General features: G+C 48.3%; 1 protein-coding gene across 3 annotated transcripts in view; it reads right to left on the bottom strand.

Annotated features, from left to right (window-relative positions):
* Window positions 1–27,931, bottom strand: part of CYFIP2 (cytoplasmic FMR1 interacting protein 2) — a 124,914-nt gene that overhangs the window by 78,341 nt on the left and 18,642 nt on the right. For 2 of the 3 annotated variants that reach the window (XM_047729268.1, XM_047729269.1), the window contains exons 2-13: window positions 24,877–25,076; window positions 23,312–23,401; window positions 18,550–18,627; window positions 16,920–17,021; window positions 13,152–13,333; window positions 11,324–11,420; window positions 9,867–9,995; window positions 7,251–7,355; window positions 5,132–5,223; window positions 3,178–3,295; window positions 702–821; window positions 48–173 (exon numbers count right to left, since the gene is read on the bottom strand). In XM_047729268.1, the coding sequence (XP_047585224.1) occupies window positions 48–173; window positions 702–821; window positions 3,178–3,295; window positions 5,132–5,223; window positions 7,251–7,355; window positions 9,867–9,995; window positions 11,324–11,420; window positions 13,152–13,333; window positions 16,920–17,021; window positions 18,550–18,627; window positions 23,312–23,401; window positions 24,877–24,993 (1,356 nt within the window). In that variant the 5' untranslated portion in view covers window positions 24,994–25,076. The remainder of the gene's footprint in view (window positions 1–47; window positions 174–701; window positions 822–3,177; window positions 3,296–5,131; window positions 5,224–7,250; window positions 7,356–9,866; window positions 9,996–11,323; window positions 11,421–13,151; window positions 13,334–16,919; window positions 17,022–18,549; window positions 18,628–23,311; window positions 23,402–24,876; window positions 25,077–27,931) is intronic. The other variant, XM_047729270.1, reaches the window with a different exon arrangement.

The raw sequence follows: 27,931 nt of genomic DNA, 5'->3' as shown, positions 1-27,931 counted from the left end.
CCTCGGGGTGGGGGCAGGGGCGGGGGAGGCAAGGGGTCAGCACCCACCTCGACGAAGGCGAACTTCTCCTCGCTGGTATAGTTGTAGCGTGTGGCTCTCTCATACTCCTCCGCCGTGCCAGGGCAATCCTTGTTGCAGAACTTGTCTGTGGGGTGAACCAGCTTCCAGGAGTACTGGGGAGAGAGGGAAAACCCAAACTCCATCAGCCGACGAAGGGGAAAACCAAATGTGGTGCGTCCATGCAGGGGAGTATGACTCGGTCATAAAAGGGAATGAAGTTCTGATTCATGCTCTAACACAGATCCTGGCTGAAGGCAAGAAGTGAAAGAAACCAGACGCAAATAGCCACAAAGTATATGATCCTACTTGTGGGAAACATACAGAAGAGGGAAATCTTTAGAGACAGAGACAGATTGCTCAGGGCTGTGGGGATCGGGAATGGGGGCTGATTGCACGGGGTTTCTTTTGGAACTGATAAAAAGATTCTAAATTTGACTATGGTTGCACAATTCTGCAAATATACTATAAACCAATGAATCTACATTTTCAATGAGTGAATGGTATGGTGTGCAAATTGTATCTCAATAAGGCTGTTAAAAGAAGAGTGCTGGGATGAGGCAGGGGCAGACAAGGGTCCTTGTGAACAGAGGTCAGGCTGGAGGGGTTCGGGGAGAGCAGGCGTCTGCCTGCAGGACACGTACCACCTCCATGACATGGGCGCTCCACTTGGATAAAAGCTGCAGGCCCCGCAGGGCCAGGTCGAAGAGCTCTCGGTATTCCTCGTCTGACTTCTGGCTGTCCAGTCCGGAGCCTGTCACCACCTGGGAACATGGGCCGTCACCCTCACCATGTATACGCCTGGCCCTTTTAGACGTTATTTCTCTGATTCCCCCAAGAATGATATAAGGGAGGTTCTATTGTTATACCCCCTGGAGAGACAAACCGAGGTTCAGACAAGTTCTTTGTTGAAGGCCACATGGCTTGTTGAAGGCCACATGGCTTTGTTGAAGGCCACATGGTTGAGGGCTTAAACTCAGATGGTGTGACCCACAGCCCCACTCAGAACTACCCTGCAGGGCTGCAGCTTTCAAATTCTTTCAACTGCAAATACAGTAGGAAGTGCACACCACATAGTGACTCAGGAACACATACCTGCCTAGAGATCTTAAATATAATATAAATATACACCAACTCTTTTCATATAGCTACTTTATTCTAAACACATGAGAATTCCTCTGATGGGCTAGTCCATGTCCTACAAAATGCCCATCATAAGTCACTGAATTAATTGCACAACTCCTTAATTAGATACGACCCACCAGCTAAAAAGCGCTGAAGACTAACCTCTATCTGGCTGTGCACTATTCCATAAGGCAATACGAATGTATGCAGGTGCGTATGTGTAAGTACGTGTACATCCGTACACATGTATGGAGTTAGTCCTAGTTATTGTTGAGTTCTGTAGTTGTGAATTTGCCTACGCCCTAAAATGTATTTGTAATCTCCAAGCCAGTATTTGCAGTCCCTTTAATGGTCATTTGCAGGTACGTGCAGAGTGGTAACAATTCTGAGTCATGTCCAGCGGAGGCTGAACACAGTGATTCTGTGCTTTCTCGTTTCAGTGACACTACTGTATATATATGGTCCACTTAATGCCATGTTTTCCACATTGCACTTTTTACTGGTGATTTCACTATTTAAAATGGCCTCAAGTGTAATATTAAAGTTCAGTGTAGTAATCCTAACTGCAAAGAAGGCTATGACGTGCCTTAGGGGAAAAGCATCTCTTTCAGATACGCTTTGTTTGGACGTTAAATTATAGTGTTGCATGTGAGTTAATGTCTGTAAATCAACAATATATATTACATATGGCATCTTTAAATAGAAACGCACAGAAAACAAGGTTATATATTCATCAGCCTATGAAAATGTCGTGACCAGAGGAACTTAACTCTGTACTTCCTTTGGGAGGAATTGTTCAGTATTTGTTGATCCAGGGTTCATGCCCACTTTTCAGAATACAATTACTGCAAATAACGAGACTTGTTTGTGGATACACATGCATAAAATGTACAACTTAAAAAAACCTTGAAGTCAACCTCACTCTTACATCACACTAAGACTTGACAAGGATGAAGGAGGCCTGGTTTTGAAATTATTCCCATTGCTTTAGTTCAGATTGTGGCATATGGTCAAGAAAGCCCAAGGGTGGGGCTTAAGCTCGGTCCATATCTTCCAAGAGCCCTCATAAGAATATGGGCCACCTGTCTAACGACCACACCATGTGCACGTGTCTGACTGTCCTCACTTCAACTATGCTGCCCTTTGATCAAAGACCTCTTCAGAGTTTGGGTTTGGAAAGCATGCGCACTATGGCTGCCAGCCACACGGTGGAAGCAGTGAGCAAACAGTCATCCAGGTTTAAATCAGGGACCGTGTTTATCAAACCAACACACACATTTAATAGAAAGGTATATATGGGAAGAGTCCAGGAGGATAGATAAACCCAAATATTAATCACAGTTGGTTCTGGCTGGTCAAATTTTACATGGTTGATTTCCCTCCTTTGCATATCTGTAATTTTTCTGAGGTTTGTGCATTGACTATATTTCTATATTAAAAAAAAAAAAGAAAGAAAAACTCAACACCAGTAAAAATGTAATTGGTGGGATTACAAGAGATTTTACGGGCTTCTTCTGTCCCTAATTGTATTTTCTGATGTGTTACAAGCATAATTATTGTGGAGTTTTAAGACACTCCATGCTTTGAGCAAGTGTTCAGAACTGTTTCTCTTGCCATCCAGGGTGGAAATGGCTGGGATCATGTGCAGATGAACCACATTACTGGGCCACTGTTATCTGCTGTGCAGGATGCATTTTCCATGCATTCTACTGTTTTAGCCTCTCAGTGAACCTTTCTAGACACTATTATCCCATTTTACAGATAAGGAAACTGAGGTTCAGAGATTGTGAATAACTTGTGAAGGTCAGTGGCAGAACCAGTTCTGTCTAGCTCTAAAACCCATGCCCTTGGCCCCTTTGCCCTCTAGCTTCCGATATGTATGGCCTCACTCCTGCTCTCCTTCATCCTTGGGATCATTTCCTTTCTGGGCAGTCATTGCCCCTTCATACCCTGAGCCCCCACTGGGCTCCCTCTCAGCAGGCAGGGCGAGCTTACCTCGCTGTTACTGTAGCGAGCAAGTTCGGAGATGAAGCGGATGTGGTCGTCCCGGATCTGAACCATCTGCTCGCAGATGTTGTACTGGGGGCTGATGCTGCTCTGGGTACACGTCCACCTGGGCATAAAATCACACTGTTGGAGAAGGTCCTGGCCCGATGTGCCACAGTGGGATAGGCTCCTTGCACTCACTAGTTGTTCTTGGTGCTCAGCCAAATGTGGCTGGCTGCCCTGGGTGGACCCAGCAAGTGTCCCAGTCACCAGAAGACAGCCTGCCACAGGCTGAGCAGAATAATCTTCTTCCTCCTCTAAAACCCAATCACAGGCTTTCCCAGGTAACTTGTGTCCACAGTACTTACCAGTTATACGAATGAGGAGCCTCTCTAGGGCTACAGAGAGCTAGAAACCGAGCAAAGAAAAGGCCAGGTGGGCAACCTCCCTGGGCCTGCCTACCGACTGTCAGCACTGACATCCTGAGACTGAAGCTAGCTTTGTTGGGGCCATTAGGATGGGACTGGGGAGGCTCACAGGGATCCTGCCTCTTGTTTCAACGTGATCGGGCAACATGAAAGGACTCCACGGTGATGGATAACATGTGTTCTGAGAGGTATTGCTGGAATGCTCTCCCTCCTTCCTTCTCTCTCTCCCCCCACCACCTTCTTGCTCCCCTTGCCCCTCCCCTTTCTCCTTTGGAAAGATATCATTGGGAAAACCATCCCAAAATGGAGAGGAAATCAATGAATAAAAGACTTTACTTCCTCCTCCAACCCCCCCCCCCCAAAAAAAAAGACAGGCCCCTTTACTGCCTTCTGTCATCTGGTGCTGGGTGACCCAGGAGACAGACTAAGCATGGGCACCAAACAAGACAGATAAACATTCTGGAAAAAATTTAGTCTCTCAAAAGAATCTCCTTGAAGCGGAAGTGGTTTTCACAAGAGTGCCTGGACTGGGGATAGACTTCCTCATGCTTATACTTTGCCCTGACTTTTATCTTGGCTTACTGGTACAGGAATGGGGACAGGATCACTTACACCTCTGACACCCCTCTGTGGCCACATCACCACTCCCGCCCAACTTCAGGTGGCCCACAATACACACAGGAAACGTGAAGAAAGGAGTTCAGCCTTCTCGGTTCCATGCTCTTCCTAAAAAACCTCCTCACACGCTAGCAGCAATCAGGTTACGAAGAGACTAACCCAGCTTCCTTGGTGAGACTCCCTCTCGGGGGCTCAAGGCTGGTGTGGTTCAAGGACACTCTGTTTACCTATTTTTCAGTCACAAATACTCACTTTTGACTAAAGGACAGTCAGTCCCTCTCTGTAGGGAAAGGTCATATTCATTCAGCTTTGGGCAAGATGCAGACAAAAGGAACCTTACTAACAACCCCCTAGATCAATGGAGAGGCCCAGACCGCAGCTGGGTGTCACCCACCTGCCGTGAGTCCCTGACACCCCGGGTTCTAGCACTGATGACCCAGAACAGTGGCTTATAAAACAATCCAAGGTGAAGCTATCAACTCAGTTCACAGGTGGAGCCGTCTAAACCATATTCTCAATGACATACTTACTGCACGGACACAAATCAGAGGTGAGAATGAACATGCTGAAGAACACCATCTTGCTCCGCCCGGCCACTGAGGGCCAGCCAGTCCTCCCCCTTCTCCAGGGAAGGAGGGCTCCTGCTGTCCCACTGTGGGCAGCATGGGTCAACACCGGGACACAGAAGGGGCGTGGCTGTGCTCTGAGAGCTTTTGAACCCTGGCGGTAAAGGGCAGATACAAAAGGGCTCAGAGCACCCTCCGCTGTTCCCTTCCGGCCGGCTGGGTGCCAGTGTGGCGATGGAATCCACCTGCCCAGGGCTCTGGGGAGGGGGGAGGGGCTGAAGTGGCCCCTCGGCCCCCTGCCCGGGCCGGGCGTCCTCACGGGAGCCGAGAGACATTATGGCAGGCACTCACTTGGACTTGTTCTCTTCATAGTGAGCACTGGTCTTAATGTATCTGGCCAGCTCTATCTGCATGTCGCCGAAAAGGGGCACCACTTGCAGCTGCTGCAAAGGAAGCAAACACAAGGCATGAGATGCTGAGGGAGGGGCCGGCCGGCTGCCTTCCACTGGGGAAAGCATGCCTCCTCCATGGACCTCTGGGCCAACCCCTAGGCTCTGCTTCTGATTATGCTCCTGGGTCACCAGACAGTATACAGGGCCTCCCCTGCCTCCAGCCAACCCATGTTCCAGCAACTGAGCTCAGAGGGGCATAGCGATTTGTCCAAGGTGACACAGCAGGCAGAATGGATGAAGGAAGAGGACCAGACGCGGCCTGCCTCCCAGGGCAGGGTTCTCTCTGCTCTAACTTCCCTGGGATTCGTGGGTCCTTGCCGTTGTGAATGCTGGACTAGGAGTGGGTACCTGGATGCCGCTAGCTGGGTGAGGCAGACAGGTCCTAAGTGAAGACCAGCCCAAATGGAGAAGAGACCGGTGAGGACTACTGGATTCTAGGCGGTAGGCACCCTGTCAAGTTCTTCAAACCCCCAAGATCCTTAGGACAGTGGTGGATACACATCATTCTGTGTTCGTCAAAACACGTAGAATGTAAAACGCCAAGAGCGATCCTTAATGTAAGCTATGGTCTCTGGGTGATATTGATGTGTCAGTGGAAGTTTGCAGATTGTAGAGGATGCAACACTTTGGTGGGGGATTTTGATAGTGGGCGAGGCTGCTCACGGCGGGGGACTCTGGGGGAAATGGGAAAACGCTGCCCTTTCTGCTTGATTTTGCTGTGAACCTAAACTGCTCTAAAAAATAGTCTATTAAACAAAAAGCAGTATCTCAATCCCTACAAACACTCTGTGAGGTCAGTACTATTATCATCCCCAATTCACAGATGAAAAAACTGAGGTTACGTAACTCAAGTCATTTTTACACAAAGGACCCAGGACTATAATCCAGGGCTCTGACCCACCTATGTCCTTCCTCCTGAATCCTCAAGGGAACCCTAGAAAGTAGATACCCTCAGTGTTCACATTTTCCAGACTGGGGAACTCCATTTCAGAAAGGTTTAGTGATTTCCCCAGAGTTATCCAGCTATCAAATGGCAGAGCCAGACTAAAAACCAGGCCCAACTGTGGCAAAGTTGTATACTTCAACTGCACCCCGATTTCATTCATGCTGACTGAGGGCAAGGGCGGATTTTGCAAAGTTTCCTGAGATGAGCCCTATTTTCATTTGGGGCAGCTCCAGAGAAAAGTGAAATTTCCTGCCTTGAAAACATGCAAAGCCACAGGATACCTTTTGGTGATTTATTTCCCCCTTAACCTGGAAGAGTCAGTGAGACCCAGGCCCAGCCCAGTGTCCCCCATGCCACACTTCTGAGTGGTTCCACTCTGAATGTTAAGCCTGGTTTTTCCATGTCTGACCTCTGAGGCTCCACCTTGGCGTGCCCAACGCCAGTACAACTGACACCATGGAATTCAATTCCAAAGCAGGAAATCCCTTCATGAAAACCTCAAAGGCTTCATTTAATCCCAAGGTTTTATTTTTAGAAATTTGGGGCCATAAGATCACACATCTGAGGCACTGCAAAGGTCTGAGTGTATAAGGGACCATGATGAGGCCTAGTGCCCAGAGGCAGGGGCGAGCCAAGGGAGCCCCCCCGCCCGAACCCCCCCCCCCCCCCGCCACCGCCTGTGGACCAGGAGAGGCTGTGACTTTGCAAATACGAATCAATTTAAAATCCAGTCTTTAATCCTCCAGCTTCTGTGAGCTCTGGTTTATGTGGAAAATTAAGGCAGGCGCTGTCTTCTGGGATGCACCTCTTTCTTTAGCTGGCAAGGGATTTCAGGAAAGAGCAAAGGCAATATGCAGAAAAACTGTCAGGCCTCTCGGCCAAGCCCTGAGCAGACTTAGATAGTGTAGCAGCTTCTACGGAGGGCAGCGGGAAGCCCTCTCATTCTATCCTCCTCCGCCTCCTCCTTGGGGCCTTTACAAGCTCCACCAACAAGCCCCACTGGTTGGAGCCAATTTCTTCCCTTTCCTCAGAGGGACCACCCTGTGGTGCAGCCCCACCCTCAGGTGCTGACCTTAAAGAACTTATCAATTTTGCTGAGGTTGATTCTCTTCTTGGCATCCAGTTTGTAAATGTTACTGACGTTTCCATCCATCAGGTAGAGACCAAAACCCATTACCTAGAGTGAGAAGGGGCAGAGCACAGAAGCCCATTACAACCATTGGAAAAGTTTAAAAAAAAAAAAAAAAAAAGGAGGACTCTGCACGCACACATGCACATCCTGTAGGGATACCTCCTCTTTCAAAACCCATGTGTCTTCAATTGAAGAAAGGAGACATAAATCTCACTTGAACTAAACTTGGACTTCTGTGTAGAGGTCCAGACCACCCTGTAGTAGGTGATCATGATGGTCGCTTGCTAAGTCCTTACTGGGGGCCGGAGTCTGTGCGTAGGGCTTCCCTGGGTATTTTCCTCAATTCTCACAACCATCTTAGGAGTCAAGTTTACACAGTGACCTTATTCTACAGATGAGGAATTAGAGACACAGAGAGGTTGGCCAGCCTGCTAAGGTCACACAGCTAATAGGTTGCAGAGACAGGGTCTGAAGGCAGATCTGACCACAACTTCTTTTTAATAGAGGCTTCCTGCAAGACAGGGCTGAGCGCTGCCTGTGGCTGCCTCCTTGGGGGCTAGCCCATCAGAGGGACTTGGGAATACCTGCCCGGTGTTGTATGAATGTGCAAACTATTCACTTGTTTCCCCGAGGAAGCTAAAACAATGCACAGATTCCCAAGGAGCTGCTGGTGACTTCATTCAAAACACATTTTGTTGTTGCATGACAACGCTCTATAAGCAGGTCACCAGGCTGACTCTTGATACGCCGGTCCATTTAATAGCTTCTTGAAAGCTGACATGTTTTGCTCCTTTTATCAAATGTGCAGCAAGGCTGACCAGGGCCTGAACGGCTAGGCTGGAAGCAGCTTCTCCTGGCTCGCAGCTGCTGTGACTGTAGGGAAGTCACCCTTGACATGTTAAGGGCCTGGACCAGAGGACCATGAAGGTCACACCCTCTTCTTCGTCCCATTCGGTCCCATGCTCTGCAGGGTGTGTGCCAGACTCTCCCACCTTAGATGAGCGGCACCCTGGTGGCATCTGAGTTCATGAACACTAACTGCAAAATGGGGGAACAGCCAGCGTCGAGACCCGGAGCCTGGGCTGGGAGAAGTGGAGAGCTCAGGGCTGGGAAGCAGAGGTGCAGAGACCGTAAAAGCCGGTGAGAGAAAATCTGCTGGCAGCATCTCAGAGTGCTTGGTGGGCTGGGATTTAGTGAGCTGGTGGGTGGCAGCAGCCATTCTGGGAGGCACAGCAAGGGGCTGAGAGAGACCACTAGGCTCTGGGGCACTCTGGGTTTCTGATGAGGCGGAGGAAGCCGGAGTGAACAAGTCACTGAGCCACCCTGTCCTGCAAACACTATCAAGGTGCAATGGGAATAGAAAGAAGGGAACCCAACAGGGCTGGGATTTCTAGGGTAGAGGGGGTGGCACGAAGGAGAGGAGGAAAAATAAAATACCAGGAGAACATCAAAAGGGGAGGTTTTGGCGAAGACTCAAAAGGGGCTGGGTGGCGTGTCAGAAGAACATGCAGAAGGCCGCTTGTGTCTGTGCTACCACTGCCGAGAGAAATCAGGGACAACCCGAGCAGCCAGAGGCGGAGGAATGGGTAAGAAATGCAAGGGTATCCAGACTGCATCACCGAGCGGCAGCATGACACTCCCGCTACGTCTAATCAAATGCGATAAAAATTACACACACACACAATTTAAGCATACGGCATATGCTGAAAACGTCTGTAAGCACAGAAAAAGTACAGGAAAATACATCAGAATGCTAAAAATGTTACCTCTGGATGGAAAGACTGTAGGGAGAAAAATTTTCTGTGCTTTTCCATATATTCCCGATTTTCTACAATAACTATTACTTGATAATTTAAAAATGAAACTTATAAACTGCTGAAACCAATGTGACCACTTTGACAAAATACAGCAAAAGCTGGAAGATGCTGCTTTCCCTCTGAGTCAGCAATTTCTCCTCTGGGACGTCTGACTTGGCAAGAGTGTGGATACAGGGGTTGTGCTGTAAGAATGTTCACTGCAGTTCAGCAAACAAATAGCCAATGACAGGATTTGTTTAAAGACAATGTCCACGGGCATTGGGATACTCAGCAGCCATTAAAAACAACAGCGCAGGGGCGCCTGGGTGGCTCAGTGGGTTAAGCCTCTGCCTTCGGCTCAGGTCATGGTCCCAGGGTCCTGGGATGGAGTCCTGCATCAGGCTCTCTGCTCAGCAGGGAGCCTGCTTCCCCCCCCCCCACCTGCCTCTCTGCCACTTGTGATCTCTTGCTCTGTCAAATAAATAAATAAAAATCTTTAAAAAACAAACAAACAAAAAAAACGACATCCCAGAAAATACCCTTAACAACATCTGGAAAGGTATATATGACATATTAAAGGCAAAAAAAAAAAAAAAAAAGCCAGATTATAAAAAATGATGTCCAGTAAGATTTGTATCAGTGTTTAAATAAGAAAAAATAAATGTGTGTGTGTGTGTGTTTTAAGATTTCCAGTAAGCAGGGTGGGGGGGTAGGCACGGGGGGCAAGTCCAGGCCCCGGGCTGTGTGGCTGCTGTCGTACCTTGAGGAGCATGTGCTTCTCACTGGGGGTCAGGTACATCTTGTTCTCGTAGTAGTCCACGCAGATGTTGACAATGTCTGCCAGCAGCTCCTCATAGCCTGGGATCACTTCCAGTTGCTGATGGAGACACTGAACAGCAGCGCCCCCCGCTGGTTAGCCCCTCTCCTGCTCCCCTGCCCTCCCCCACACCACCCCCACCACCCTCACCCCCACCCTGGAAGGCCCACAGTTGGTTGGCAGTGACAGAGCATAACCCCCCTGACCATCCCAGGTGGACGGAGCCTGCATATCCTCCTCAAAGTCCCCACAGTGGTTGGTCAGAGCTCCTGTGACTCTCCCACAGCAGGGAAGCCACCCCGCTTGGAGCCTCCATTTTATTTCCTAGCAATTCTGACAGTGAGAAATTCCTTTCTTGGGCTGAACTGAAAAGCAGCACAGCTTTCCAGCAACAGGCCTGTGGTAATCTAGGCTTGGTTTTGAGGGCGTAGACTTAGCCATGACATCTCAGATGATAACAGAAAGACCCAGTCCAGGGGAGGAGAGCAAGACCAGCAGGCGTGCCCCTCCTGCAGGGCACGGTGGTACAGAAGCACTTCCCATCAGAGAAGAGTCTGTGGTCTCCACCTCAGGCCCTTTCTCTCCAAAGGGACAACCTGGGGCCCTGTGGGAGGCCGTGGGAGGTGCTGCTACTGCTTTCCACAAAACCTGGGGCTGAATCTCAGGAAAGAAACATGTCAACACTGACAGCCTTGTGCAGTCAGCCAATAGGAGGAAGGGCCCAGTGAAGCCAGCAGCATCCCCAAGAGAGGTCTGGGCCTGAAAACGTTTCCAAGATGGAGGGCCCCTCTCAGCCAGCGCCCTGCCCACATTCTCACTGGCGCCCGTTTAGGCTGGCCTAACGGGTGAGCAGGACGGGTTACATAAAGTCAGAGCGGGAGAGCCATAGCTGCAGGGGTGCCTGGCAAAGTGGCGGCAGTAACCATAGCTACGGCAGCTTATGCTCTGACCATTCGTCAGGCTCTGCTCACCACAGCCTTTTGAAATGGTCTCTCATTCCTCACAACAGTCCTAGGAGATGGAATCTCATATTCTCAAAATAACAGCTCTACTTCACAGATGAGGAAATGGTGGCTTAGACCTGGCTCACGTTCTCACAAGGGGTCAGTGGAGGGTCCAGGATTAGAAAACAAGGCCGTCACACTCCAGAACCCAGGCTCTCAGTCCTCACTGACGTGAGGGTGGCATGTGGGCCGAGAAGGCTTTCAGGGAACAAAACCCCGCAGAGGGTAAAAGGGTCATCTGTGGTTGGGAGAAGAGACTTACGTCTGCTAATTCACGAGTAGGAAAGTGGGGATGTTCATCTGGACTGGGCTTCCCTGCTCGTGGTCCCTCCATCGTCAGGCCCCTGCCTGTGTCCTGAGACCCCAGGCCCAGATGAACAAGGAATGTGCCATCACCTGGGTGATCCTGTTGTGGTTGGCCAGGAACATGGAAAGGTTCTGTGACTCCTGGATAGACTGGGGGTCCGCCATCTTCCTCAGGAACTGGGCTGCCCTGTACATGGTGTCATGGAGAGGAATGCTCAGACATAACCCGCCCAAGCCAGGCCTCAGGGGCTCCCACTTCCACCTAACCCAGAGTTCCACCGCCCCCTGGCGTTAGGGAGCTCTGAATATCACAGGGGACTCTAAAATCAAAGGAGAGTGTATTCTGGAGTCACTTTGTCTGGGGCTATGTACACCCTATATTAAGGGCACCTACAATTAAGAGGCAAGAATAGGTCCAACCCAGCAAGTTTAAGGGCAACTAGCATCCTAGAAACCAGCCAGAGGTGGCAAGACAGAGTGAAATGAGCACCCTTGTGCTGGGCTGTGACCTGTTATGAAACCACAAGCGGTCATGGAGAGGAATCCCAGGCAGGGTGCGTTGGTTTTGCGTGGATTATGTTATTTACAGAAAACCTCCAAGTTTCTAAAGCAAAGCACTGCATGGAAACAGAAGTCTATTCCACCTAACAGGACTGGAGGTGAAGGGATCATGGGCATGGGGAACATACACAGGGCTCAAAGGGGGAACCACACAGTACCCTGCGCTGTTCCAGCCTAGCCTGGTGGTGGTGCGTCCTGAGTCATGGCCGACTGCGAGAGCATAGATATGCCTTGCTCACGTGGCTTGTGAGTGTGTCACTTGGGACCACAATGCAAAGAGTAGCCCAAACTGGGAAGAAATGGGAGGAAGGACGGTGGGGAGGGGCATGGGAGATACTATGTAAGCCATGTGCTGTCTACGAAATCTTTGTGAAAGTGGCTATTTCTGAACCAGTCTGGAGATGGGGCTCTGCCTGTGGACATGCACCCCGGGCTTACGCAGGTCCCTCGGGAAGAGAAAATGGTGGGGATCGGTCTGTTGCCGGGTTTCTCCAGTTATCTTGGAGGCCCAGAGGATGTGATTCAAGGAGGAGGGGCCCTCTTCATCAGTGACACAGAAGAGCCTTCCTAATACACGTCTCTAGACACTGCAGAGCTCATGGGAGCCTCAGGAACATGCAGGACAGTATCTGTTGCTTTCGAATGCCCACTGCCACCTTCTGCATGGCTGTATCCTAATTTCTGGAGACTGACAGTCCCTGACCCACTCAGTCCTTTTTTCAGCTGACGCTGGCCAGACCTGCCCCTTGGAGCCCCCACTCCCAGCAGTAACCGAGGGAGGGCTCCACACACCACCCAGACCAGAGCCAGGACAATCCTCCATGGGACTGTGGCAAAAGTACTTGAAACAAGCGCCCCTTCTTTCCTTCGGAGCTGGGGCTGCCACGCTGGTCAGAGGGAAGCCGCCAGCTGTCAGCGACCACCCCAGGGCACAGGCCTGCCTGTGAATGAAGCTGCTCTCAGGGAAAGCTGAGCCTAGGGGTAGCGGGAACTGGACCACCATCACCTGAGGATCTGGGTCCAGATAGAGTGAAACCGTTCCGTTCTGGGAGCGAATCCAGTTCCTTCTTTTACAGAAACAGTGTGAATTGGCTTTCTGAATCTTGCAGGAAATGACCGATGTGACTATCTTATGATTATTTTTCTGGTCCCAAACTGCATGGGAAACCACTATAGGTCGGGAAAAATGAGGCTCTAACCTCGTTTTGCGACAGAACACCTACAAAAACAGAGAGGCCCCCCGCCGTGGCGGGGGATGGCTGGTTCGGTTCTGGAGGAGGAGCCCGGCAGAAGGGCTCTAGGCCCCGCCTCCCCTAGGTGGGCTCTGCAGGAGGAGGGGCAGGGAGGGTGCCCTGACCTCTTATAGGCAGAGTGGTCGTTCTTGACGCTGCACTTCATATTCTTTAGTTCATCCAAGACGGCGAACATGTTGATGAACTTGCCCAGGGTCAGGAGATAGGCCTCGGAGACGAAGTCCTTCCTGCGCTCTGCATGGCACAGCCGCTTCACCTCACTGCAGAACCGCTCGATGGCCTTGCGCTGCGGGGGGAGGGGCAGCGGGTAAGGACAGGCGGCCCGGAGGGGGCTCAAGGTGCTCTCGGTGGAGAGCAGGATGAAGGGTCCCTCCTCTGGGGCTCTGGTCAGAGTGTGGACATTTAGAGAGAGTCAGATCTGCCAGGAGATCTTTCTTAGCAGAGCCCCTAAATCCAGAGCTCCTTTGGAGAGGGGAGCCTAGAACCTGCAGCCAAGTGAGTCAAACCAAGGAATTCATTCACTATGCCTTTGCTGAGCAACATTATGTCTTATTCATTTTTTGTATCCCAGCACGACAGTGCCAGGCACCAGACAGGGTAGGGTAGAGACCAAGAGTGAGAGACACACTCAGAGAGAGAGAGGCTCATGCAGCCAGTAAATTGTATTTATTGTGCATCTATTACGTGCCAGGAACCATTCTAGGTACTCCAGGAAAGTAGAGAACAAAACAGGAAAAAAAAAAAAAAAAACCTGCCCTAAGGTACTTATATGTGAGCAGAAAACAAAACAAATACTCTATGTTAGAATGTGATATACACCGTGGAGAAAAATAAAGCAGGAAAGGGGGATAGGAAGGGCAGGGAGAGCTGTACACTTTAGTAGGAAGATCAGAGAAGAAATCATCCAGAGGCGACTTTTAGGAAAAGAGTTTGAAAGAAGAGGAGAAAGACAGGGATAACTGAAGGAAGTGCATTCTGGACAGCATGAGTGGCCAGTGCAAAGGCCCTAAGGTGGAAGTATCCCTGACATGTTTGAAGAATGAGCAAGAAGCCAGTGGCTGAAGTGAAGTGAGCAGAAGGAAGAAACTGGAGGCACAGAGGGACCAGGGCCACTGGCTCTCACAGGACTTTGTGAGGGCTCAGGTCTCTACACTGAGTGAGTCAAGGATAACATGGTCTGAATTGTACTGTAAGGGGGTCACAATAGCTGCTGTGGTGAGAATCCACAGTAGGGGCAAAGATAGAAGCAAGGAGAATAGTTAAAAGAAATAAAAATATGTCTATCCCACGATATATACGTGAATATTCACAGTCGCCTTGTTCATAAGTAATCCCAAAGTGGATATAACCTTAATGTCTATTAACTAATAAATATGTAAATAAAATGTGGTAGATTCATACAGTAGCTTAGTATTTTGTCATGTATTTTGGTACATGTTACAACATGGATGGATCTTGAAAACAATATGCTAAGTGAAAGAAGTCTGTCACCAAAAATCACATTATTCTGCGATTTCATTTATATGCAGTGTCCAGAAGAGGGAACTCCATAGAGACGTGAGGCAGATTCGTGGTTACCTAGAGCTGGAGAGGGGGAGGGGAGGGTATAATGGGGTGGTAGCTAAAAGGGATGAGATTTTTTTTGGGGGGTGAGAATGTTCTATGACTGATCGTGGTGATGGATGCATAACCCTGTGAATATACAAATAAAAAATGGTTGAATTGTCCAATTTAAAGGATAAATTGGGGGTGCCTGGGTGGCTCAGATGGTTAAGCCACTGCCTTTGGCTCAGGTCATGGTCCCAGGGTCCTGGGATCGGGCCCCGCATCGGGCTCTCTGCTTAGCAGGGAACCTGCTTCTCCCTCTCCCTCTGCTGCTCCCCCTGCTTGTGCTCTCTTTATTAAATAAATAAATAAATAAATAAAATCTTAAAAAAAAAAATAAAATAAAGGATAAATTGTATGGTATGTGAATTACATCTCAAAAAATCTGTTACCGAAAAAAGCAGCTGACCAATAACAAAAATAGATAAAGCAGCAATTCAGAGAAAGACACAGAGAGAGGAGGAAGTACAGGAAGAAGAGGGGAAGGCGGGGGAAGGAGAGAAATCCCTCCTGGTATGTGAACTTCACTCCATGGACATGGGATACCCTGTCCCAGTCAGTCATTCCCCTTCTCCAAAGCCCAGACAAGCCATCCTCTCTCCTTCGAGTCCAGGTCCAGTGGAACTTTCCACAATGATGGAAATGTTTCATAACTGCACTGTCCAATATGGAAGCTACTCATCACATGTGGCTATTGAGCCCTTCTCACCTCATGGCTAGTGTGCTGGGGGACCTGAACTTTATTTAGTTTTCACGTAGATAGTCCCATATGGCTAATGGCTACTGTGTTCAACAACATAGTTCTAGATTACTCCAGATCCTCCCTTCTCCAAATTCTTTGTCGGAAGTCCTCCCCATTTAGCACTCAGTCAGCCTCTGGATAGTTCTCTCTTGGGCCTGCCTTCCTAAAGAGACCAGCCTAGTCACAGCAGCTGCCATTTGTCACACCTGCTCTGCAACCAGGGCTCCATTTGGCTCTCCACAAAGAGAACTCCTTTATCCTCCCCACACACCTGAGACGAGGGATGATTTCCAAGGTGAGAGAGTTGAAGGGTTTAGATGTTACAGAACACACAGGCTCACAGGGACAGTGTGCAGAACCTTGAGTTTCTCTGCCTCGGAAGCTGCCCTCCTGCCCTGGGCTGCACGCGTGTGCGCCTCCCCCAACCATTCCTATCTCCCGCCCCCAGAGGCCTGGGCAGAGCTGGGCACGGGCTGGACACCCGGCCAGGGCCTGCGAGGCTCCTGATGACACTCAGCTCTTCAGTGGAACATGTGGAGGGGAGACAGTGTGTGCCACGACTCCCGCCCCAGGGTGCAGACCAGCCTCGAAGTCTTCAACCTGCACTCCCGCACGGGGTCCGACATGACTGCTGGAACCAACCACTCTGCTTTATTCTCCCTTGGCCATTCCTGTTTAAGCAGCCTGCCCTCTTGACTTCCATTCATGGAGGCCCCACGGCGCTCTTTTCTCTTTTCCTCCTAAAATGATTTCCTCTTCCTGGCTTCCCAGCTGGCCTCCCTGCTGTCACTCTTCTCCCCTCTCACCTTCTGCATCTGTAACTGTCTCCCCACCTCCCATCCATTTCCTACACAGCGGCCAGAACAGTGCTGCAAAACCTCAAACCAGAACGTGTCACGAGGACACAGGGGCTTCTATGAGGCCTGAGTAAAATGCACGTAATCTTTTCATGTCTGACCTCCCAGCCTACAGTGCCCTGGAGATCAGGTCCTTTCTACTTCCCCGGGTCACCTTCCATCAGCCGCCCTACTCACTGCGGCGCCCTGGTTGCCCGTTATTTCTCAAACACGCCGTGCCCCTTCAGGCCTCAGGAACTTTGCCTTTGCAGTTCCTTCTGCCTGAAACCTTCTTTCTCTGGTCTTCATACGCCAGATGATTGTCACCTACACAGTTCAGTGTAAAGGCCATCCCCACAGCTACACCGGGTCACAGACACCCTCCACCCCAGACTTAGGATTTTTTAATTTGGTTTTACTCACAGCACTTACTACACCCTGAAAAGGATTGTGTGTTTTTTACTGGCAGTCTCTCCTCCTCCCGAAACATACTCATGGGCTCCCTAAGACGTAAATCACGTGGACAGAGGGAGGCTTATCTATCTTGCTCACCAAGGAGTGTGTCAGGAGCACATACGGGGTATCTGCTCAGTGGGTAAGGTAAATAAGCTGGGTCAAAAATCCATGCCCCAGCAGCCGGCAGAGCCGCGCCTCTCGAGTCTCCGATTCAGACCCACCCTTACCCTCACCTGAAAGTACATGAACTTCATGAGCTTGGTGACCTCCGGCTCGAGCACCTCCACTGTCTTCTCGTAGATCTCAACCCGGTTGGGCTGCTCATTGCATTTTACCTGTAGGGAGAGGGGGGAATCACACACCCTCCTTTGCCAAGGGAGTTCTGGTTCACATCTGTCGTCTTATTAACAGAGCCCTTTTGCACTCTTGAAGGCACCTCATTTAGGATGATAAATGCAGTGATCACCCTAGTGAGCAGGGGGCTGGGGTAGCCCTGTCTGATGGGTCTAACCAAGAGCAGAACTGTTCCCCAGACCCTGGCTGTGGGAAAGAAACCAGCTGGTTCTGAGATCAAACCCTCCTCCTCTTCAATCTGTTCAGTGTCCTGACCTTGAGCTGTATACACATCTACCCTGGTCTGCAAGGTCTCCCTCCTTCAGCCTTTCCCCCACTCCTAACCCACTGCAGCCCATCAGCGTCTAAGCAGAAAATAATGTGCCAGCCACTGCTCTGCGTGCACACAGCGTGAGGCCCTCTGGCCATGCCTGGCCCCATCCAGAAACCCATTTTCTCTGTCCATTGGTTTTCAACACATCAGAATCCCATGGAAGCTGTTTCATAGCCTGCACACCCAAGACTGCTAACTGGTCAGGTGAAACTGAACAGTGAGTGAAGGATAAGAATGAGGACATTCTTCACACCGTTGCTTAGGAATTCTTAAAATGGTAGCACGAAGGTTAAATACCCACCAGTCAATGATTAAATGGATAAAGTATGATATAGTCATATGACATCATCATAAAGCTGCTAGAAGAAACATAGGGAAGCTAGGAGTGACATGGAGAGATTGCTACCATAACCTGACAGGTGGAAAAACCAGCAGGACGTGAAGGGTAATTGAACTGCATTTTTGTTAACCAAAACACAAAACAAAACTGTGTGTGTTTGTGTGTCCATATATAATAGCGGCATAGAAAATCTGAAAGAGTTCAAAGCAAACTGTTAATAAGTAGTTACCTCTGGGGATTAAGGGTAGGAGGAAGAGAGAGGAGTAGCTTCTGTTTACTTTGCACACCTGTGGTTTGTTCATTTTGTTATAATGGGACCCATGAACTATATGATGTTGATAATTATGGTAAATAGAGTATCTGCATGAGTCAACACAAAAAAGTTACTAAAAAGGAATTAAGTGGAAAAAAGCAAATGGCAGAATAATATAAGTATAAACAATATACATTTACAAATATAAGTCAATGATAATTTACAATAACATTTGTAGGAACAGTCGTGATTTCAAGGAAAAAGGTCCAGAGGAATATGCAGCAAAGTATCCACAGTGATTTCGCTCTGGTGGGAGGTGAGTTTGGGTGGTGGGGGTGAGGAGATGAGGATATCTTGCTTTTTACTTTATACCTTTGGGCCATGGTTTGGGTGTCGCACAGGTAGTCCATACTGATCTTGAAATAAATTGAACAAATATTTTTTAAGTTGTCATCAGTGCTATGGGAAGCTCTCCACATGTCTTGAGCAAGCTCCTTTGACTACCAGGCCCTGCCTCACTCCCCGCCAGCTGGGAAAGCTCCGCTCTCTGGCTGGGGCCGAAGCGGAGGGCCCCGGAGAGCCACCGAGCAAGGACAGGCTCACCTGCGGGATGGCCCGGGAACAGCTGCGCCAGGTGTAAAGCATGACCGCATACTCGTGCCCTTCCTCCAGCATTTCATTCTGGAAAGCAAAACACGCCCTCAGCAGGGAGAAATTATGCTGGTGGCAGAAGTCTCCTTCAGGGCCCCCCAGAGCCTCAACGCCTCACAGTGGCCGGGGGACTAGCAGCATCTCGGAGACCTGGGAAGTGGAGGAGACGTGCAGACTCTCGGCCCCACCCTGGGCCTATGGAATCAGAATCTGTATTCCAATACAGCTCCCAGGTGACTCATCTTCCCAGGTCCACCCTTAGGTTTAAGAAGCCCCGGCTTCAGGGAGCCTCCTCAGACACCCCAGGGAGCTACCAACTGGCCGCATTTTTCAAAGATGGACAAACACCTTAGAAAAAAGGCGGCAGATCAAAAGTCTGCCTTGTCTTGGGTATACTGTGAGCAAGAAAATAAGCAAGTAGCAAAACAGTACGTACAGCGGTAGGTTAAAAAAACAAAGAGTAATAAATATGGAAGTACACTGCTGTGTACTGAAAAATACTTTGGTACAAGAGGCATGAAGCTAACGAGTGAGCTCTCCATGGGGCTGGACACACTCTGTCATATGACAGAGTACGAGGTTGCCCTTTTATAAGAGCCCATGCTACTAATCCAGAAGCAGGAAAATGATTAAGCTCCATTTTTTAAAATAATTCCCAGCAGATGGCAAAACCGGTAAGAGCATGGAAAACGAATCCGAAAAATAGAGTGACGACTCACCTCACCTCGGCAAGTGCTAAGAGCCCTAAACCCAGGTTCTACATAGCTGGGCTCGAATCCCAGCTTCATCACTTCTTAGTCCTTTGATCATCAAGAAGTCAGTTAACCTAAAATTCTCCATTTAGTATCTGTTTAATGATAACGACAAGGACAACCTCCAAGGATTTCATGAAAATTAAATCACACACACACACACACACACACACACACACACACCCCACTTCAGGTGGTCCATAAAGGGAAGTAAGAGTATTACTAGGAAAAAAAGAGGAGTCCGGCACTTTCTCAAAGAATACAACACGGAGTCACCACGTGACCCAGCAATTCCACTGCTAGGTACATACGTCCAAGACAAATGAAAACACACGTCCACACAGAAATGTGCACCCTTGTTCACAGAAGCGCTCTCCTCACACCAAGAGGTGGGAACTAGCCAAATGGCCACTGACTGCTTCGTGGATAAACACAGGGTGGCACAGCCACAGAAAGCAGCAGTGCTGGTCTGTAGGTGGGAGGGAAGTGCTGATATGGGCCACGGCGTGGATCAACGCGGAGAACCTTCTGCCAGGCCCCAAAGGCCACCTGGCTCATCATTCATTCAGAGGAACTGCTCAGCACAGACAGATCCACAGAAACAGAAAGTAGATTGGGGGATGGGAAGAGACAGGACTTAGGAGTGACTGCTAATGGGCTTGGGGTTTCTTTTTGTGGTGACAGAAATAAAAAGGCAGTGATGTTTGTATGACATTGTAAATACACTAAAAAACACTGAATTATACCCTTTAAATGGTGAATTTGATGCTGTATGAAGTTGACAAAAAAGCAATAAAAATGGCATCGCCAGACCATCTCTCTTGTAAATGTCTGTGCTGATAGAAAAATGAACCTAATTTTTTTATTAAAAATTTTTTTTAAAAATGAGCCTAATTTTTTTATTCCACGTATCACATCTACTTCATAATATCTCCTTAGCACAAGATCAGATTTAATTTGGAATTTATTACTTCTTATAATTTTGTTTTCCATAGCAAATGTCGATGAGGAGCCATACTTTCAATTCTTAATTTGGACCCCTTTTAAAATCAATAACATGTTGTCCTTGGGACCAGAGAGCACCAAGATCAAGCCTGTGGGTATCCTGCTGCTCCTGCTTCAGAACAGAGGTCAAAAATGGGAAGTGACAATAACCTCGGGAATGTGTGTCTACGTGTTAGCATCACACAGCCCACCAGCAGGGGGAGGAGTCTGACTTTCACTCAGTGAATGCTTTACTAAGTGGTCGGGGTCCCAGGCTCTATGCTGCGTGCCGTGAACAGGGCGGCAAACGAGAACGGTGCAGACTCTTCCCTGTGGGTGTTTCAGTGCCCATCCATCAGATGCCTGGAGGACAGGGATCAGGACGGTGTGGCAGAAAGAGCCCTAAGTGGGGCCTCAGGAAGACTTAAGTCCTGATCCTGGCTCTGCCTGGGCTCACCTTTTACCTTGAAAATGTCACCAGTTTTCTCAGGTAGAGTTGGCCCCAATCACCAGTTCACTCCTGATGCCCAGGCCATGCCCCAGCAGAGCCAAACCCTTATTCCTGGGGGAGGAGCCAAGGCCCCAGTATTTTTTAATGCTCTCAAGGCAATTCCAGTGTGTGGCTCAGGAAAGGGAATTTGGGCACAGAAAGGGACATCATATGTGTGCATGCACAGAGACACCCGAATCCCGGGAGTCTCTGAGAATCTCTGTCTGTGTCTTTCCTCCTGCTGTTTCCACCACCTAGGATGTTTTCCCCACCTCATCTCTGACAGATGAATTCCAACTATGTGGAACAGCAGAGATGAGTGGAAAGAGATCAGGACTCGGAATCAAAAGCCTGGATCCCAGGTTCCACCCAGTGATTTACTAGTTGTGGGATCATGAGCAACTTGCTTGTTCACTTCTCCAGGTCTCAGTTTTTCATCTCTAAAATGGATGTAATGATCCCTTTGCAAGTCACAGGGCTGATATAAGGCTCCAATGATATCATGTATGAGAATATCTTATACATTTTAAGTCATCTTACATATGGTTAAAATGTGTGTGTGAGTCTATACATAGAGTATATTAGGCCCTATTCAAAAGCCCCTTCTTTCATCAAGTTTTTTCTGACCCTCTCAAGGACCCTTCAAAAACACAGAGCTTTAAACTTTTGTCATGTCATTTACCTTTGACTTTGTGCATTTCTATCTGCCTGTAGAGTAATCCAGAGCACGGGTTTTGTAGTCAGACAGACCTGCATTTGGCAACATCACTTGTCAGTGGTGGGACCTTGAGTAATTTACTTAAATTTTCTGGACTCTGGTTTTCCCTGTCTGTGAAATGGGTATTGTGATAAAACCTGTCTCACAGGGTAGAGGTGAGAACTGACTCAAACAGTGCAGTTATAATATCCAAAACAGAACTTACAAACAGACATCTCTCCAAAGAAGACATACAGACAGGCCAACAGACACATGAAAATGTGTTCGAAAAGACTAATCATCAGGGAAGTGCAAATCAAAACCATAATGAGATATCACCTCACATCTGTCAAAATGGCTAAAATCAAAAGCAAAAGAACATCAAGTGTGGCGAGGATGTAGAGAAAAAGGAGTCCTGTCGCACTCTGTTGGTGGGAATGCAAACTGGTACAGCCACGATGGAAGTCCATTTGGAAGTTCCCCCCAATTAAAAATAGTACAAGAACGTTAATTTGAAAGGATATATGCACCTGTTTATTGCAGCATTATTTATAATGGCCAAAAGATGGATGCCACCTATGTGTCCACTGATAGATGAATGGATAAAGAAGATGTGGTAGAGATATACAATGGAATATTCAGCCACAAAAAAGAATGAAATCTGGCCATTTGCAACAACGTGGATGGACCTAGAGAGATCTAGAGACTAAAATGCTAAGCAAAGTAAGTCAGTCCAAGAAAGACAAATACCATATAATTTCACTATGTGGAATTTAAGAAATAAAATAAGCAAACAAAGAGAAAAAAAAAGAGACAAACCAAAAACCACTCTTAAATACAGAGAACAAACTGATGGTTACCAGAGAGGAGGTGGGTGGGGGCTGGGTGGAATGGGATGGACAGGATACTATGATGACCCCTAAGTCATGTACAGAAGTGCTGAATCACTATATTGTACACCTGACACTAATATAACTGTGTATGCTAACTACACCAGAATTTAAAAAAAATTTAAAATAAATAAACTCTCTGCACAGAAAGTGTTCAATAAAGGGAAAACTTATCTATTTCCCACTTGCCTCACTGAGAATCAAGACTGGCCCCTACTTGTCCTTGGACATCCCCTTCCAACATCTAGCACAGTCTCTGCAGGAACCAGGTACACAGTATTTATTAACTGGATGGGGTCAGGGACAGTAAGTCCAGGCTTTAACATATAACTGGTACAGTGAGAAAGGTCCAGTGAGCTGCAGATGAAGCCTCTGAAGGAGGATTCTGGAATGCCTCAAATTCCAGGGCTGCAGGAGAATAACATCAATGACAGCCCAAGAGGGAAGAGGGGGCTTCCTCACAGATGGGTCAGGTACAGAACTATCCGACCATCGCCCCCCCTGTGAATAACTCGGACCACCAACTTCCTTGGGAAAATAACATATTATTCTACAACCATCATCTCTTCATTCTGAGAAATCTTCTGCTTTGGTCAAGAGAGAAATGTCCACCCAGCCAGTAAGTAAGCTGTAGAGTATAAGACAAGGCAGGATCTGATCATATGTTAGCCTACACTGCTCCAGAACTTCAGCAACGTGAAGAGTAGGGTCAGGTGGGGCCCTACAGGTGAGTAGGGCTTGCAAAGCTGGAAGACAGGAACAGCATACCTCAGGCCGGGGAGAGGGTGGGGCAGGGCATGAGAACGGGCTTATGGAGAGGGGTCTGACTGAGACAGGCAGCTCCCGGGAGAGCCGAGCACCTGCCCCTCCCTCCTGTTCTGGCAGGATCGCGGTGACTTACCATGCTGGAATGGACCGTAGCCTGCTCAATGTACCTTGCAATGCCTGTGACAAATGCATTCCTGTCCTCGAAGTTTGTGTCAAAATTAGCCTGTAGGAATTAGAGGACAGAAACATTCGTTGAAAAACACGTCCAAGGTGGCTGGGTGTCCAAAAATGAGTCCAAACCTTTGCCAACCAACGCCACAGGTCTCTGTGGAAACCTATCTCCACATTGTCCTCTGATCTTCCCCCCGGAAAATCCCACTCTGACTCACTCACACTGGGCAGGCGCCTGCGAGACGGGGCCCGCACCTGCTCCCCCAGGTTGCCTGAGACTTGGAAGTAAATGGGTAAACTTCAGAAACCTAACTAGCTGCTGAACGTTAAGAGGGGCATCGCGTTCATCCAGTTGCAGAAACACTCACCTGAGGCTGCAGATGCTTACGTACAAGGACGATAACTGCGGCATTTTTTTGCGACAGAAAAAACTGGAAACCGTCCAAATATCCATTAACAGCAAAAGGCTAAATAAGTCATAGTATATCCATACGATGGACTTAAAAGTACCACTTAATAGTCGTGGTTAAAAATAAAATGGTGGCATTGCAGTATTGTCATGGAAAAATACCCATAATAAATTTTAAGTTAAAAAAGCCAAATCATAGACCAATATATATAGTATGGTTTCCTTTTTGGATAAAAATATCTATATCTATGTATGATATATATTTATATCATATATATGGTAAAAAGGGGCGTGTGTGTGTGTGTGTGTGTGTGTGTAGTCACAGCTACAGGGTGATTTTTATTCGTTATACTTTTCTGTATTGCTTGTAATAAAAAAGATACTTATGTAATCAAAAATTCAACCTGGGTTAGAAAATGTGAATAAGCCAAGTTTGTGACTTGACCCTTCAGCCAAGTTTGTGCTTAATAAAATCTAACTACTGAACGAAATTACAAATATATTATGCATTCATATTTAGTCTCAGTTAGCAGCCCCAGAACCTACAAGAGGTCAAATACAGCTAAAAATTTGTATAACTTCTTCTTTTCTCACGTGGCATACTCACCCAGCACGCCCAGATGAGGGGCTGTTTGCGAGGCTGACTCTAGCTACACCGATGCCCTTCCCAGCTTGCCCTAAGGTGAGGGGGGATCAGTCATGGTTTTGAGCAATCTGATCATGGTCTGTCACAAGCTCAGGCAAAGGCAAACAATGGTGACTTGCTTCCCTGAGCCATTAGCTGCTATGGGGAGCTGAAAGCTCTTCTCACATACATGATGGAAAAGTAATTACCCAGGCAGGCTCCAGGGGTTTCTAAATTGTAATATTTAATTCATGAGATGAGAGCTGCCAAATCCTTGGTTGGTGCCGCAGCAGGAACCGCCGGGAAGGTATTTGGGGTCAGAGCAGATCAACAAGCCTTCCCTGGGGAGGAGAACAGCCCTGGTGTACGTTTATGAGCTAATCTATTCCTCATCCTCAGCTCCGGCAGGGCACGAGAGACTCCATCAGCTTGGGACCTTTCACCTTTCAGAGGCAGCCAGACCCCCTCCCCGGGGCCTTCAGGGCAAGCAGACCTGGTACATGATGGAGGACGGCGGCGGCTCAATGCATGGCTGCTGGTCGGGGAGGGGCAGCTCCTCCAGCAGGTCCACGTTGGACAGGGCATCCTCCAGGGTCACGTGGGTGGTCATGGCTGCGGTTGCCCCGTTCTGCGCCGACGGAGAGGGACGTCAGGGGCCTCCAAGGGTCTCTCAGCCTCCCCCTGGGGGCGCTCCTTCCAGAGAAGAAAGAGGGTTTACACGCACTGAGACCACTTCCACTCGCTCCTTCTTCACAAAGTGTTTGCAACTGATGCTTGATAGTTGACGATCTCTTTGCAGTTTACAAAATCCTGTGCTGTTGGGACGCCTGGGTGGCTCAGTTGGTTAAGCAGCTGCCTTCGGCTCAGGTCATGATCCCAGCGTCCTGGGATCGAGTCCCACATCGGGCTCCTTGCTTGGCGGGGAGCCTGCTTCTCCCTCTGCCTCTGCCTGCCATTCTGTCTGCCTGTGCTCGCTCGCTCTCCTCTCTCTCTCTCTGACAAATAAATAAAATCTTTAAAAAAAAAAAAATCCTGTGCTGTTTTTTTCTTTTGGAACATCTATTGTCTGGATGAGGCCACCCCGCAACCCCCTGTGATCAACACAGTGGGTGATATTTTGGCCACAGAAGGGATGAAGAGGGAAGGCTCGGCGCAGTCATGGGACGCCCAGACAAGCACCATGACGAAGGCCCAGCGGCCTCAGATGGGCCTGCCACTGGACACAGGACGTGGCCGTCCCCAGCTTCGGCTACTTCTGAAGATACACGACTGGTCCACACCTGAATCACTGCACAGCACCAACACCTGTGCGGGAGAAGCCACGATTCTCCACTTGAAACCAGAGCCTACGTTTTACAGGCCAAGTAAGCCAGAACTAAAAGAATTCAGACTCTAGGATGATTAACCTTATTTGCAAAAATGGAAGTGCCATGATCTTCCTTGGCCTGGAGGGGTTTTGTGAGGCACACCAAACAAATCAGTCCTAAATGGATATTTTTGTGTCTTGGACCCTGACGGAGTGCGGTGGCTTTGACGAGAGCTGAATTGGGCAGTGAGGCTGAAGGGGATCTGAAGACGTGCTTACTTACCCAGGCCGAGCTACTACTATTTTAAGAACTCAGCCCCTAGCAAACAGAATACTCATTTTTTTCAAAGCCTCTGTTAGACGCTGATAAAAAAAGATCATGATTTAGGCCGTAGAATAGGTTCTCAGGAGTTCCCCCAAACATGACATCCTAGAAGTCACATTCACTGATTACCATGAGTACGATTAGAAATAAAAAATGCAGATCGCAGCCCAAAAAACACCCCTACCTATGAAGATCTGTAAAAAATACCTCAAGGCCATTCATTGTTAAAGAGGAATTCAAATAGAAATCATAAACCATTTAGGACTGAAAGAGAACATAAATAAACGTCTTAAACGCATTTAGCAGAAAATAAGAAAGTAAAACTAAATGAACTAATTCTCACTCAAAAATCTAAAAAAAAGTGGCGCCTGGGTGTCTCAGTGGGTTAAAGCCTCTGCCTTCGGCTCAGGTCATGATCCCAGAGTCCTGGGATCCACATCGGGCTCTCTGCTCTGCAGGGAGCCTGCTTCCTCCTCTCTCTCTCTGCCTGCCTCTCTGCCTACTTGTGATCTCTGTCTGTCAAATAAATAAATAAAATCTTAAAAAAAAAAATCTAAAATAGGAAATCAACCCAAAGAAATGAGAGTGCAGGCACTGATCATTACAAAAGCTGAAATAAATGAAGCAAAGAACAAAACAAAGAACAGACTAGGTGAACGAAAGTCTAAAAACTGAGTTTCATGAGATTAATAGTAACAGAGAGCTGCCCCTTTAGCACACTTGGATAAGGAAACCAACAGAAAGCCCACTGTGCTGATGGTCTGAGCACCCCTCCCTTCCCCAATCTCAGGCAAGTATGAGATGGGCTTGCAGGCTAGAGTTCTGAAGTGTCAGAAAATGTGTCTTGATTGCTTGTCAGGAAATGTGGTGTCCAATACGAGGGCAGAGAAGGGTCACGGACATGACAGCTGGGTATAGGGGCTGCAGAGTGTACCCCAGGGCATGCTGCCCCAAACCAGTATCTCCATCCGGCCCATGGCTGGGAGGGCAGGTCAGGGCCGAGCAGCTAGTGTTGCTGCATCTGTCACTGAGCCTTCTAGCACACCTCCCCATCATGCCTGGGACAACGGCAAAGGCCATAGCCAAGGAGGGCTTGAGGAGCCCGAAGTGAATTCCCCTCTGTTCTCTGCAGGCACTCAGCCTCATGGGGGTGGTTTTAGGTCCTCTCCATACCTATGCTTCTTCCTGTTCTCTCCCCTGAGTTCTAAGTGTGGTATCCAGTTCTACAGCAAAACCATTTGCCAGCCAACACACAAAAAATTGTCTCCCTTCTTACATTAGTATTATGTTCATTTTATAGGAGGGACTAATAATTTTATAGAGCATAATGATCTACAAGCACCAAAGCCCTAAGAACTTTCTTCATTAATTCAAATAATAATAGTAGTAGTAGTAGTAATAAAACCAACATATCTTTACCCTTTATGCTCTGCCAAGCACTCCCCTATTTTAATCTTGCATGGACCCTATAAAGGTAGGTGCTATGATTATTCCCATTTTACAGAAGAGCCAACAGAAGCTCAGAACTGAAGTAATTTCACAGGATCAAGTGCTGAAAAGTGTGGGGCTGGGGCTGGAATCTAGATGTCTCCAGCTTCAGATTTGGGGTTTCCTTCCAAGTGCTGAGATTCACATTGCAAGTCTGTGTGTACTAACACGAGGTCCATCTCCATGCTAGGTCTTCTCTTTAAAAAAAAAAAAAAAAATTTACTTTTTTATTTGACAGAGACAGAGAGAGCAGAAGCAGGGGGAAGTGGCAGGCAGAGGGAAAGGGAGAAGTAGGCTTTCTGCTGACAGGGAAGCCCAATGTGGGATTAGATCCCAGGACCCCAGGATCATGACCTGAGCAGAAGGCAGACACTTAACCGACTGAGCCACCCAGGGGCCCTGTGCTAAGTCTTTTCAATTGTTGGTGCT

Source organism: Lutra lutra, chromosome 5 (assembly GCF_902655055.1).
Source record: "Lutra lutra chromosome 5, mLutLut1.2, whole genome shotgun sequence".
In the NCBI taxonomy this organism is placed as follows: domain Eukaryota; kingdom Metazoa; phylum Chordata; class Mammalia; order Carnivora; family Mustelidae; genus Lutra; species Lutra lutra.
The sequence above is the reverse complement of the archived record's forward strand: the minus strand, read 5'-3'. Positions and strand labels throughout refer to the sequence as shown.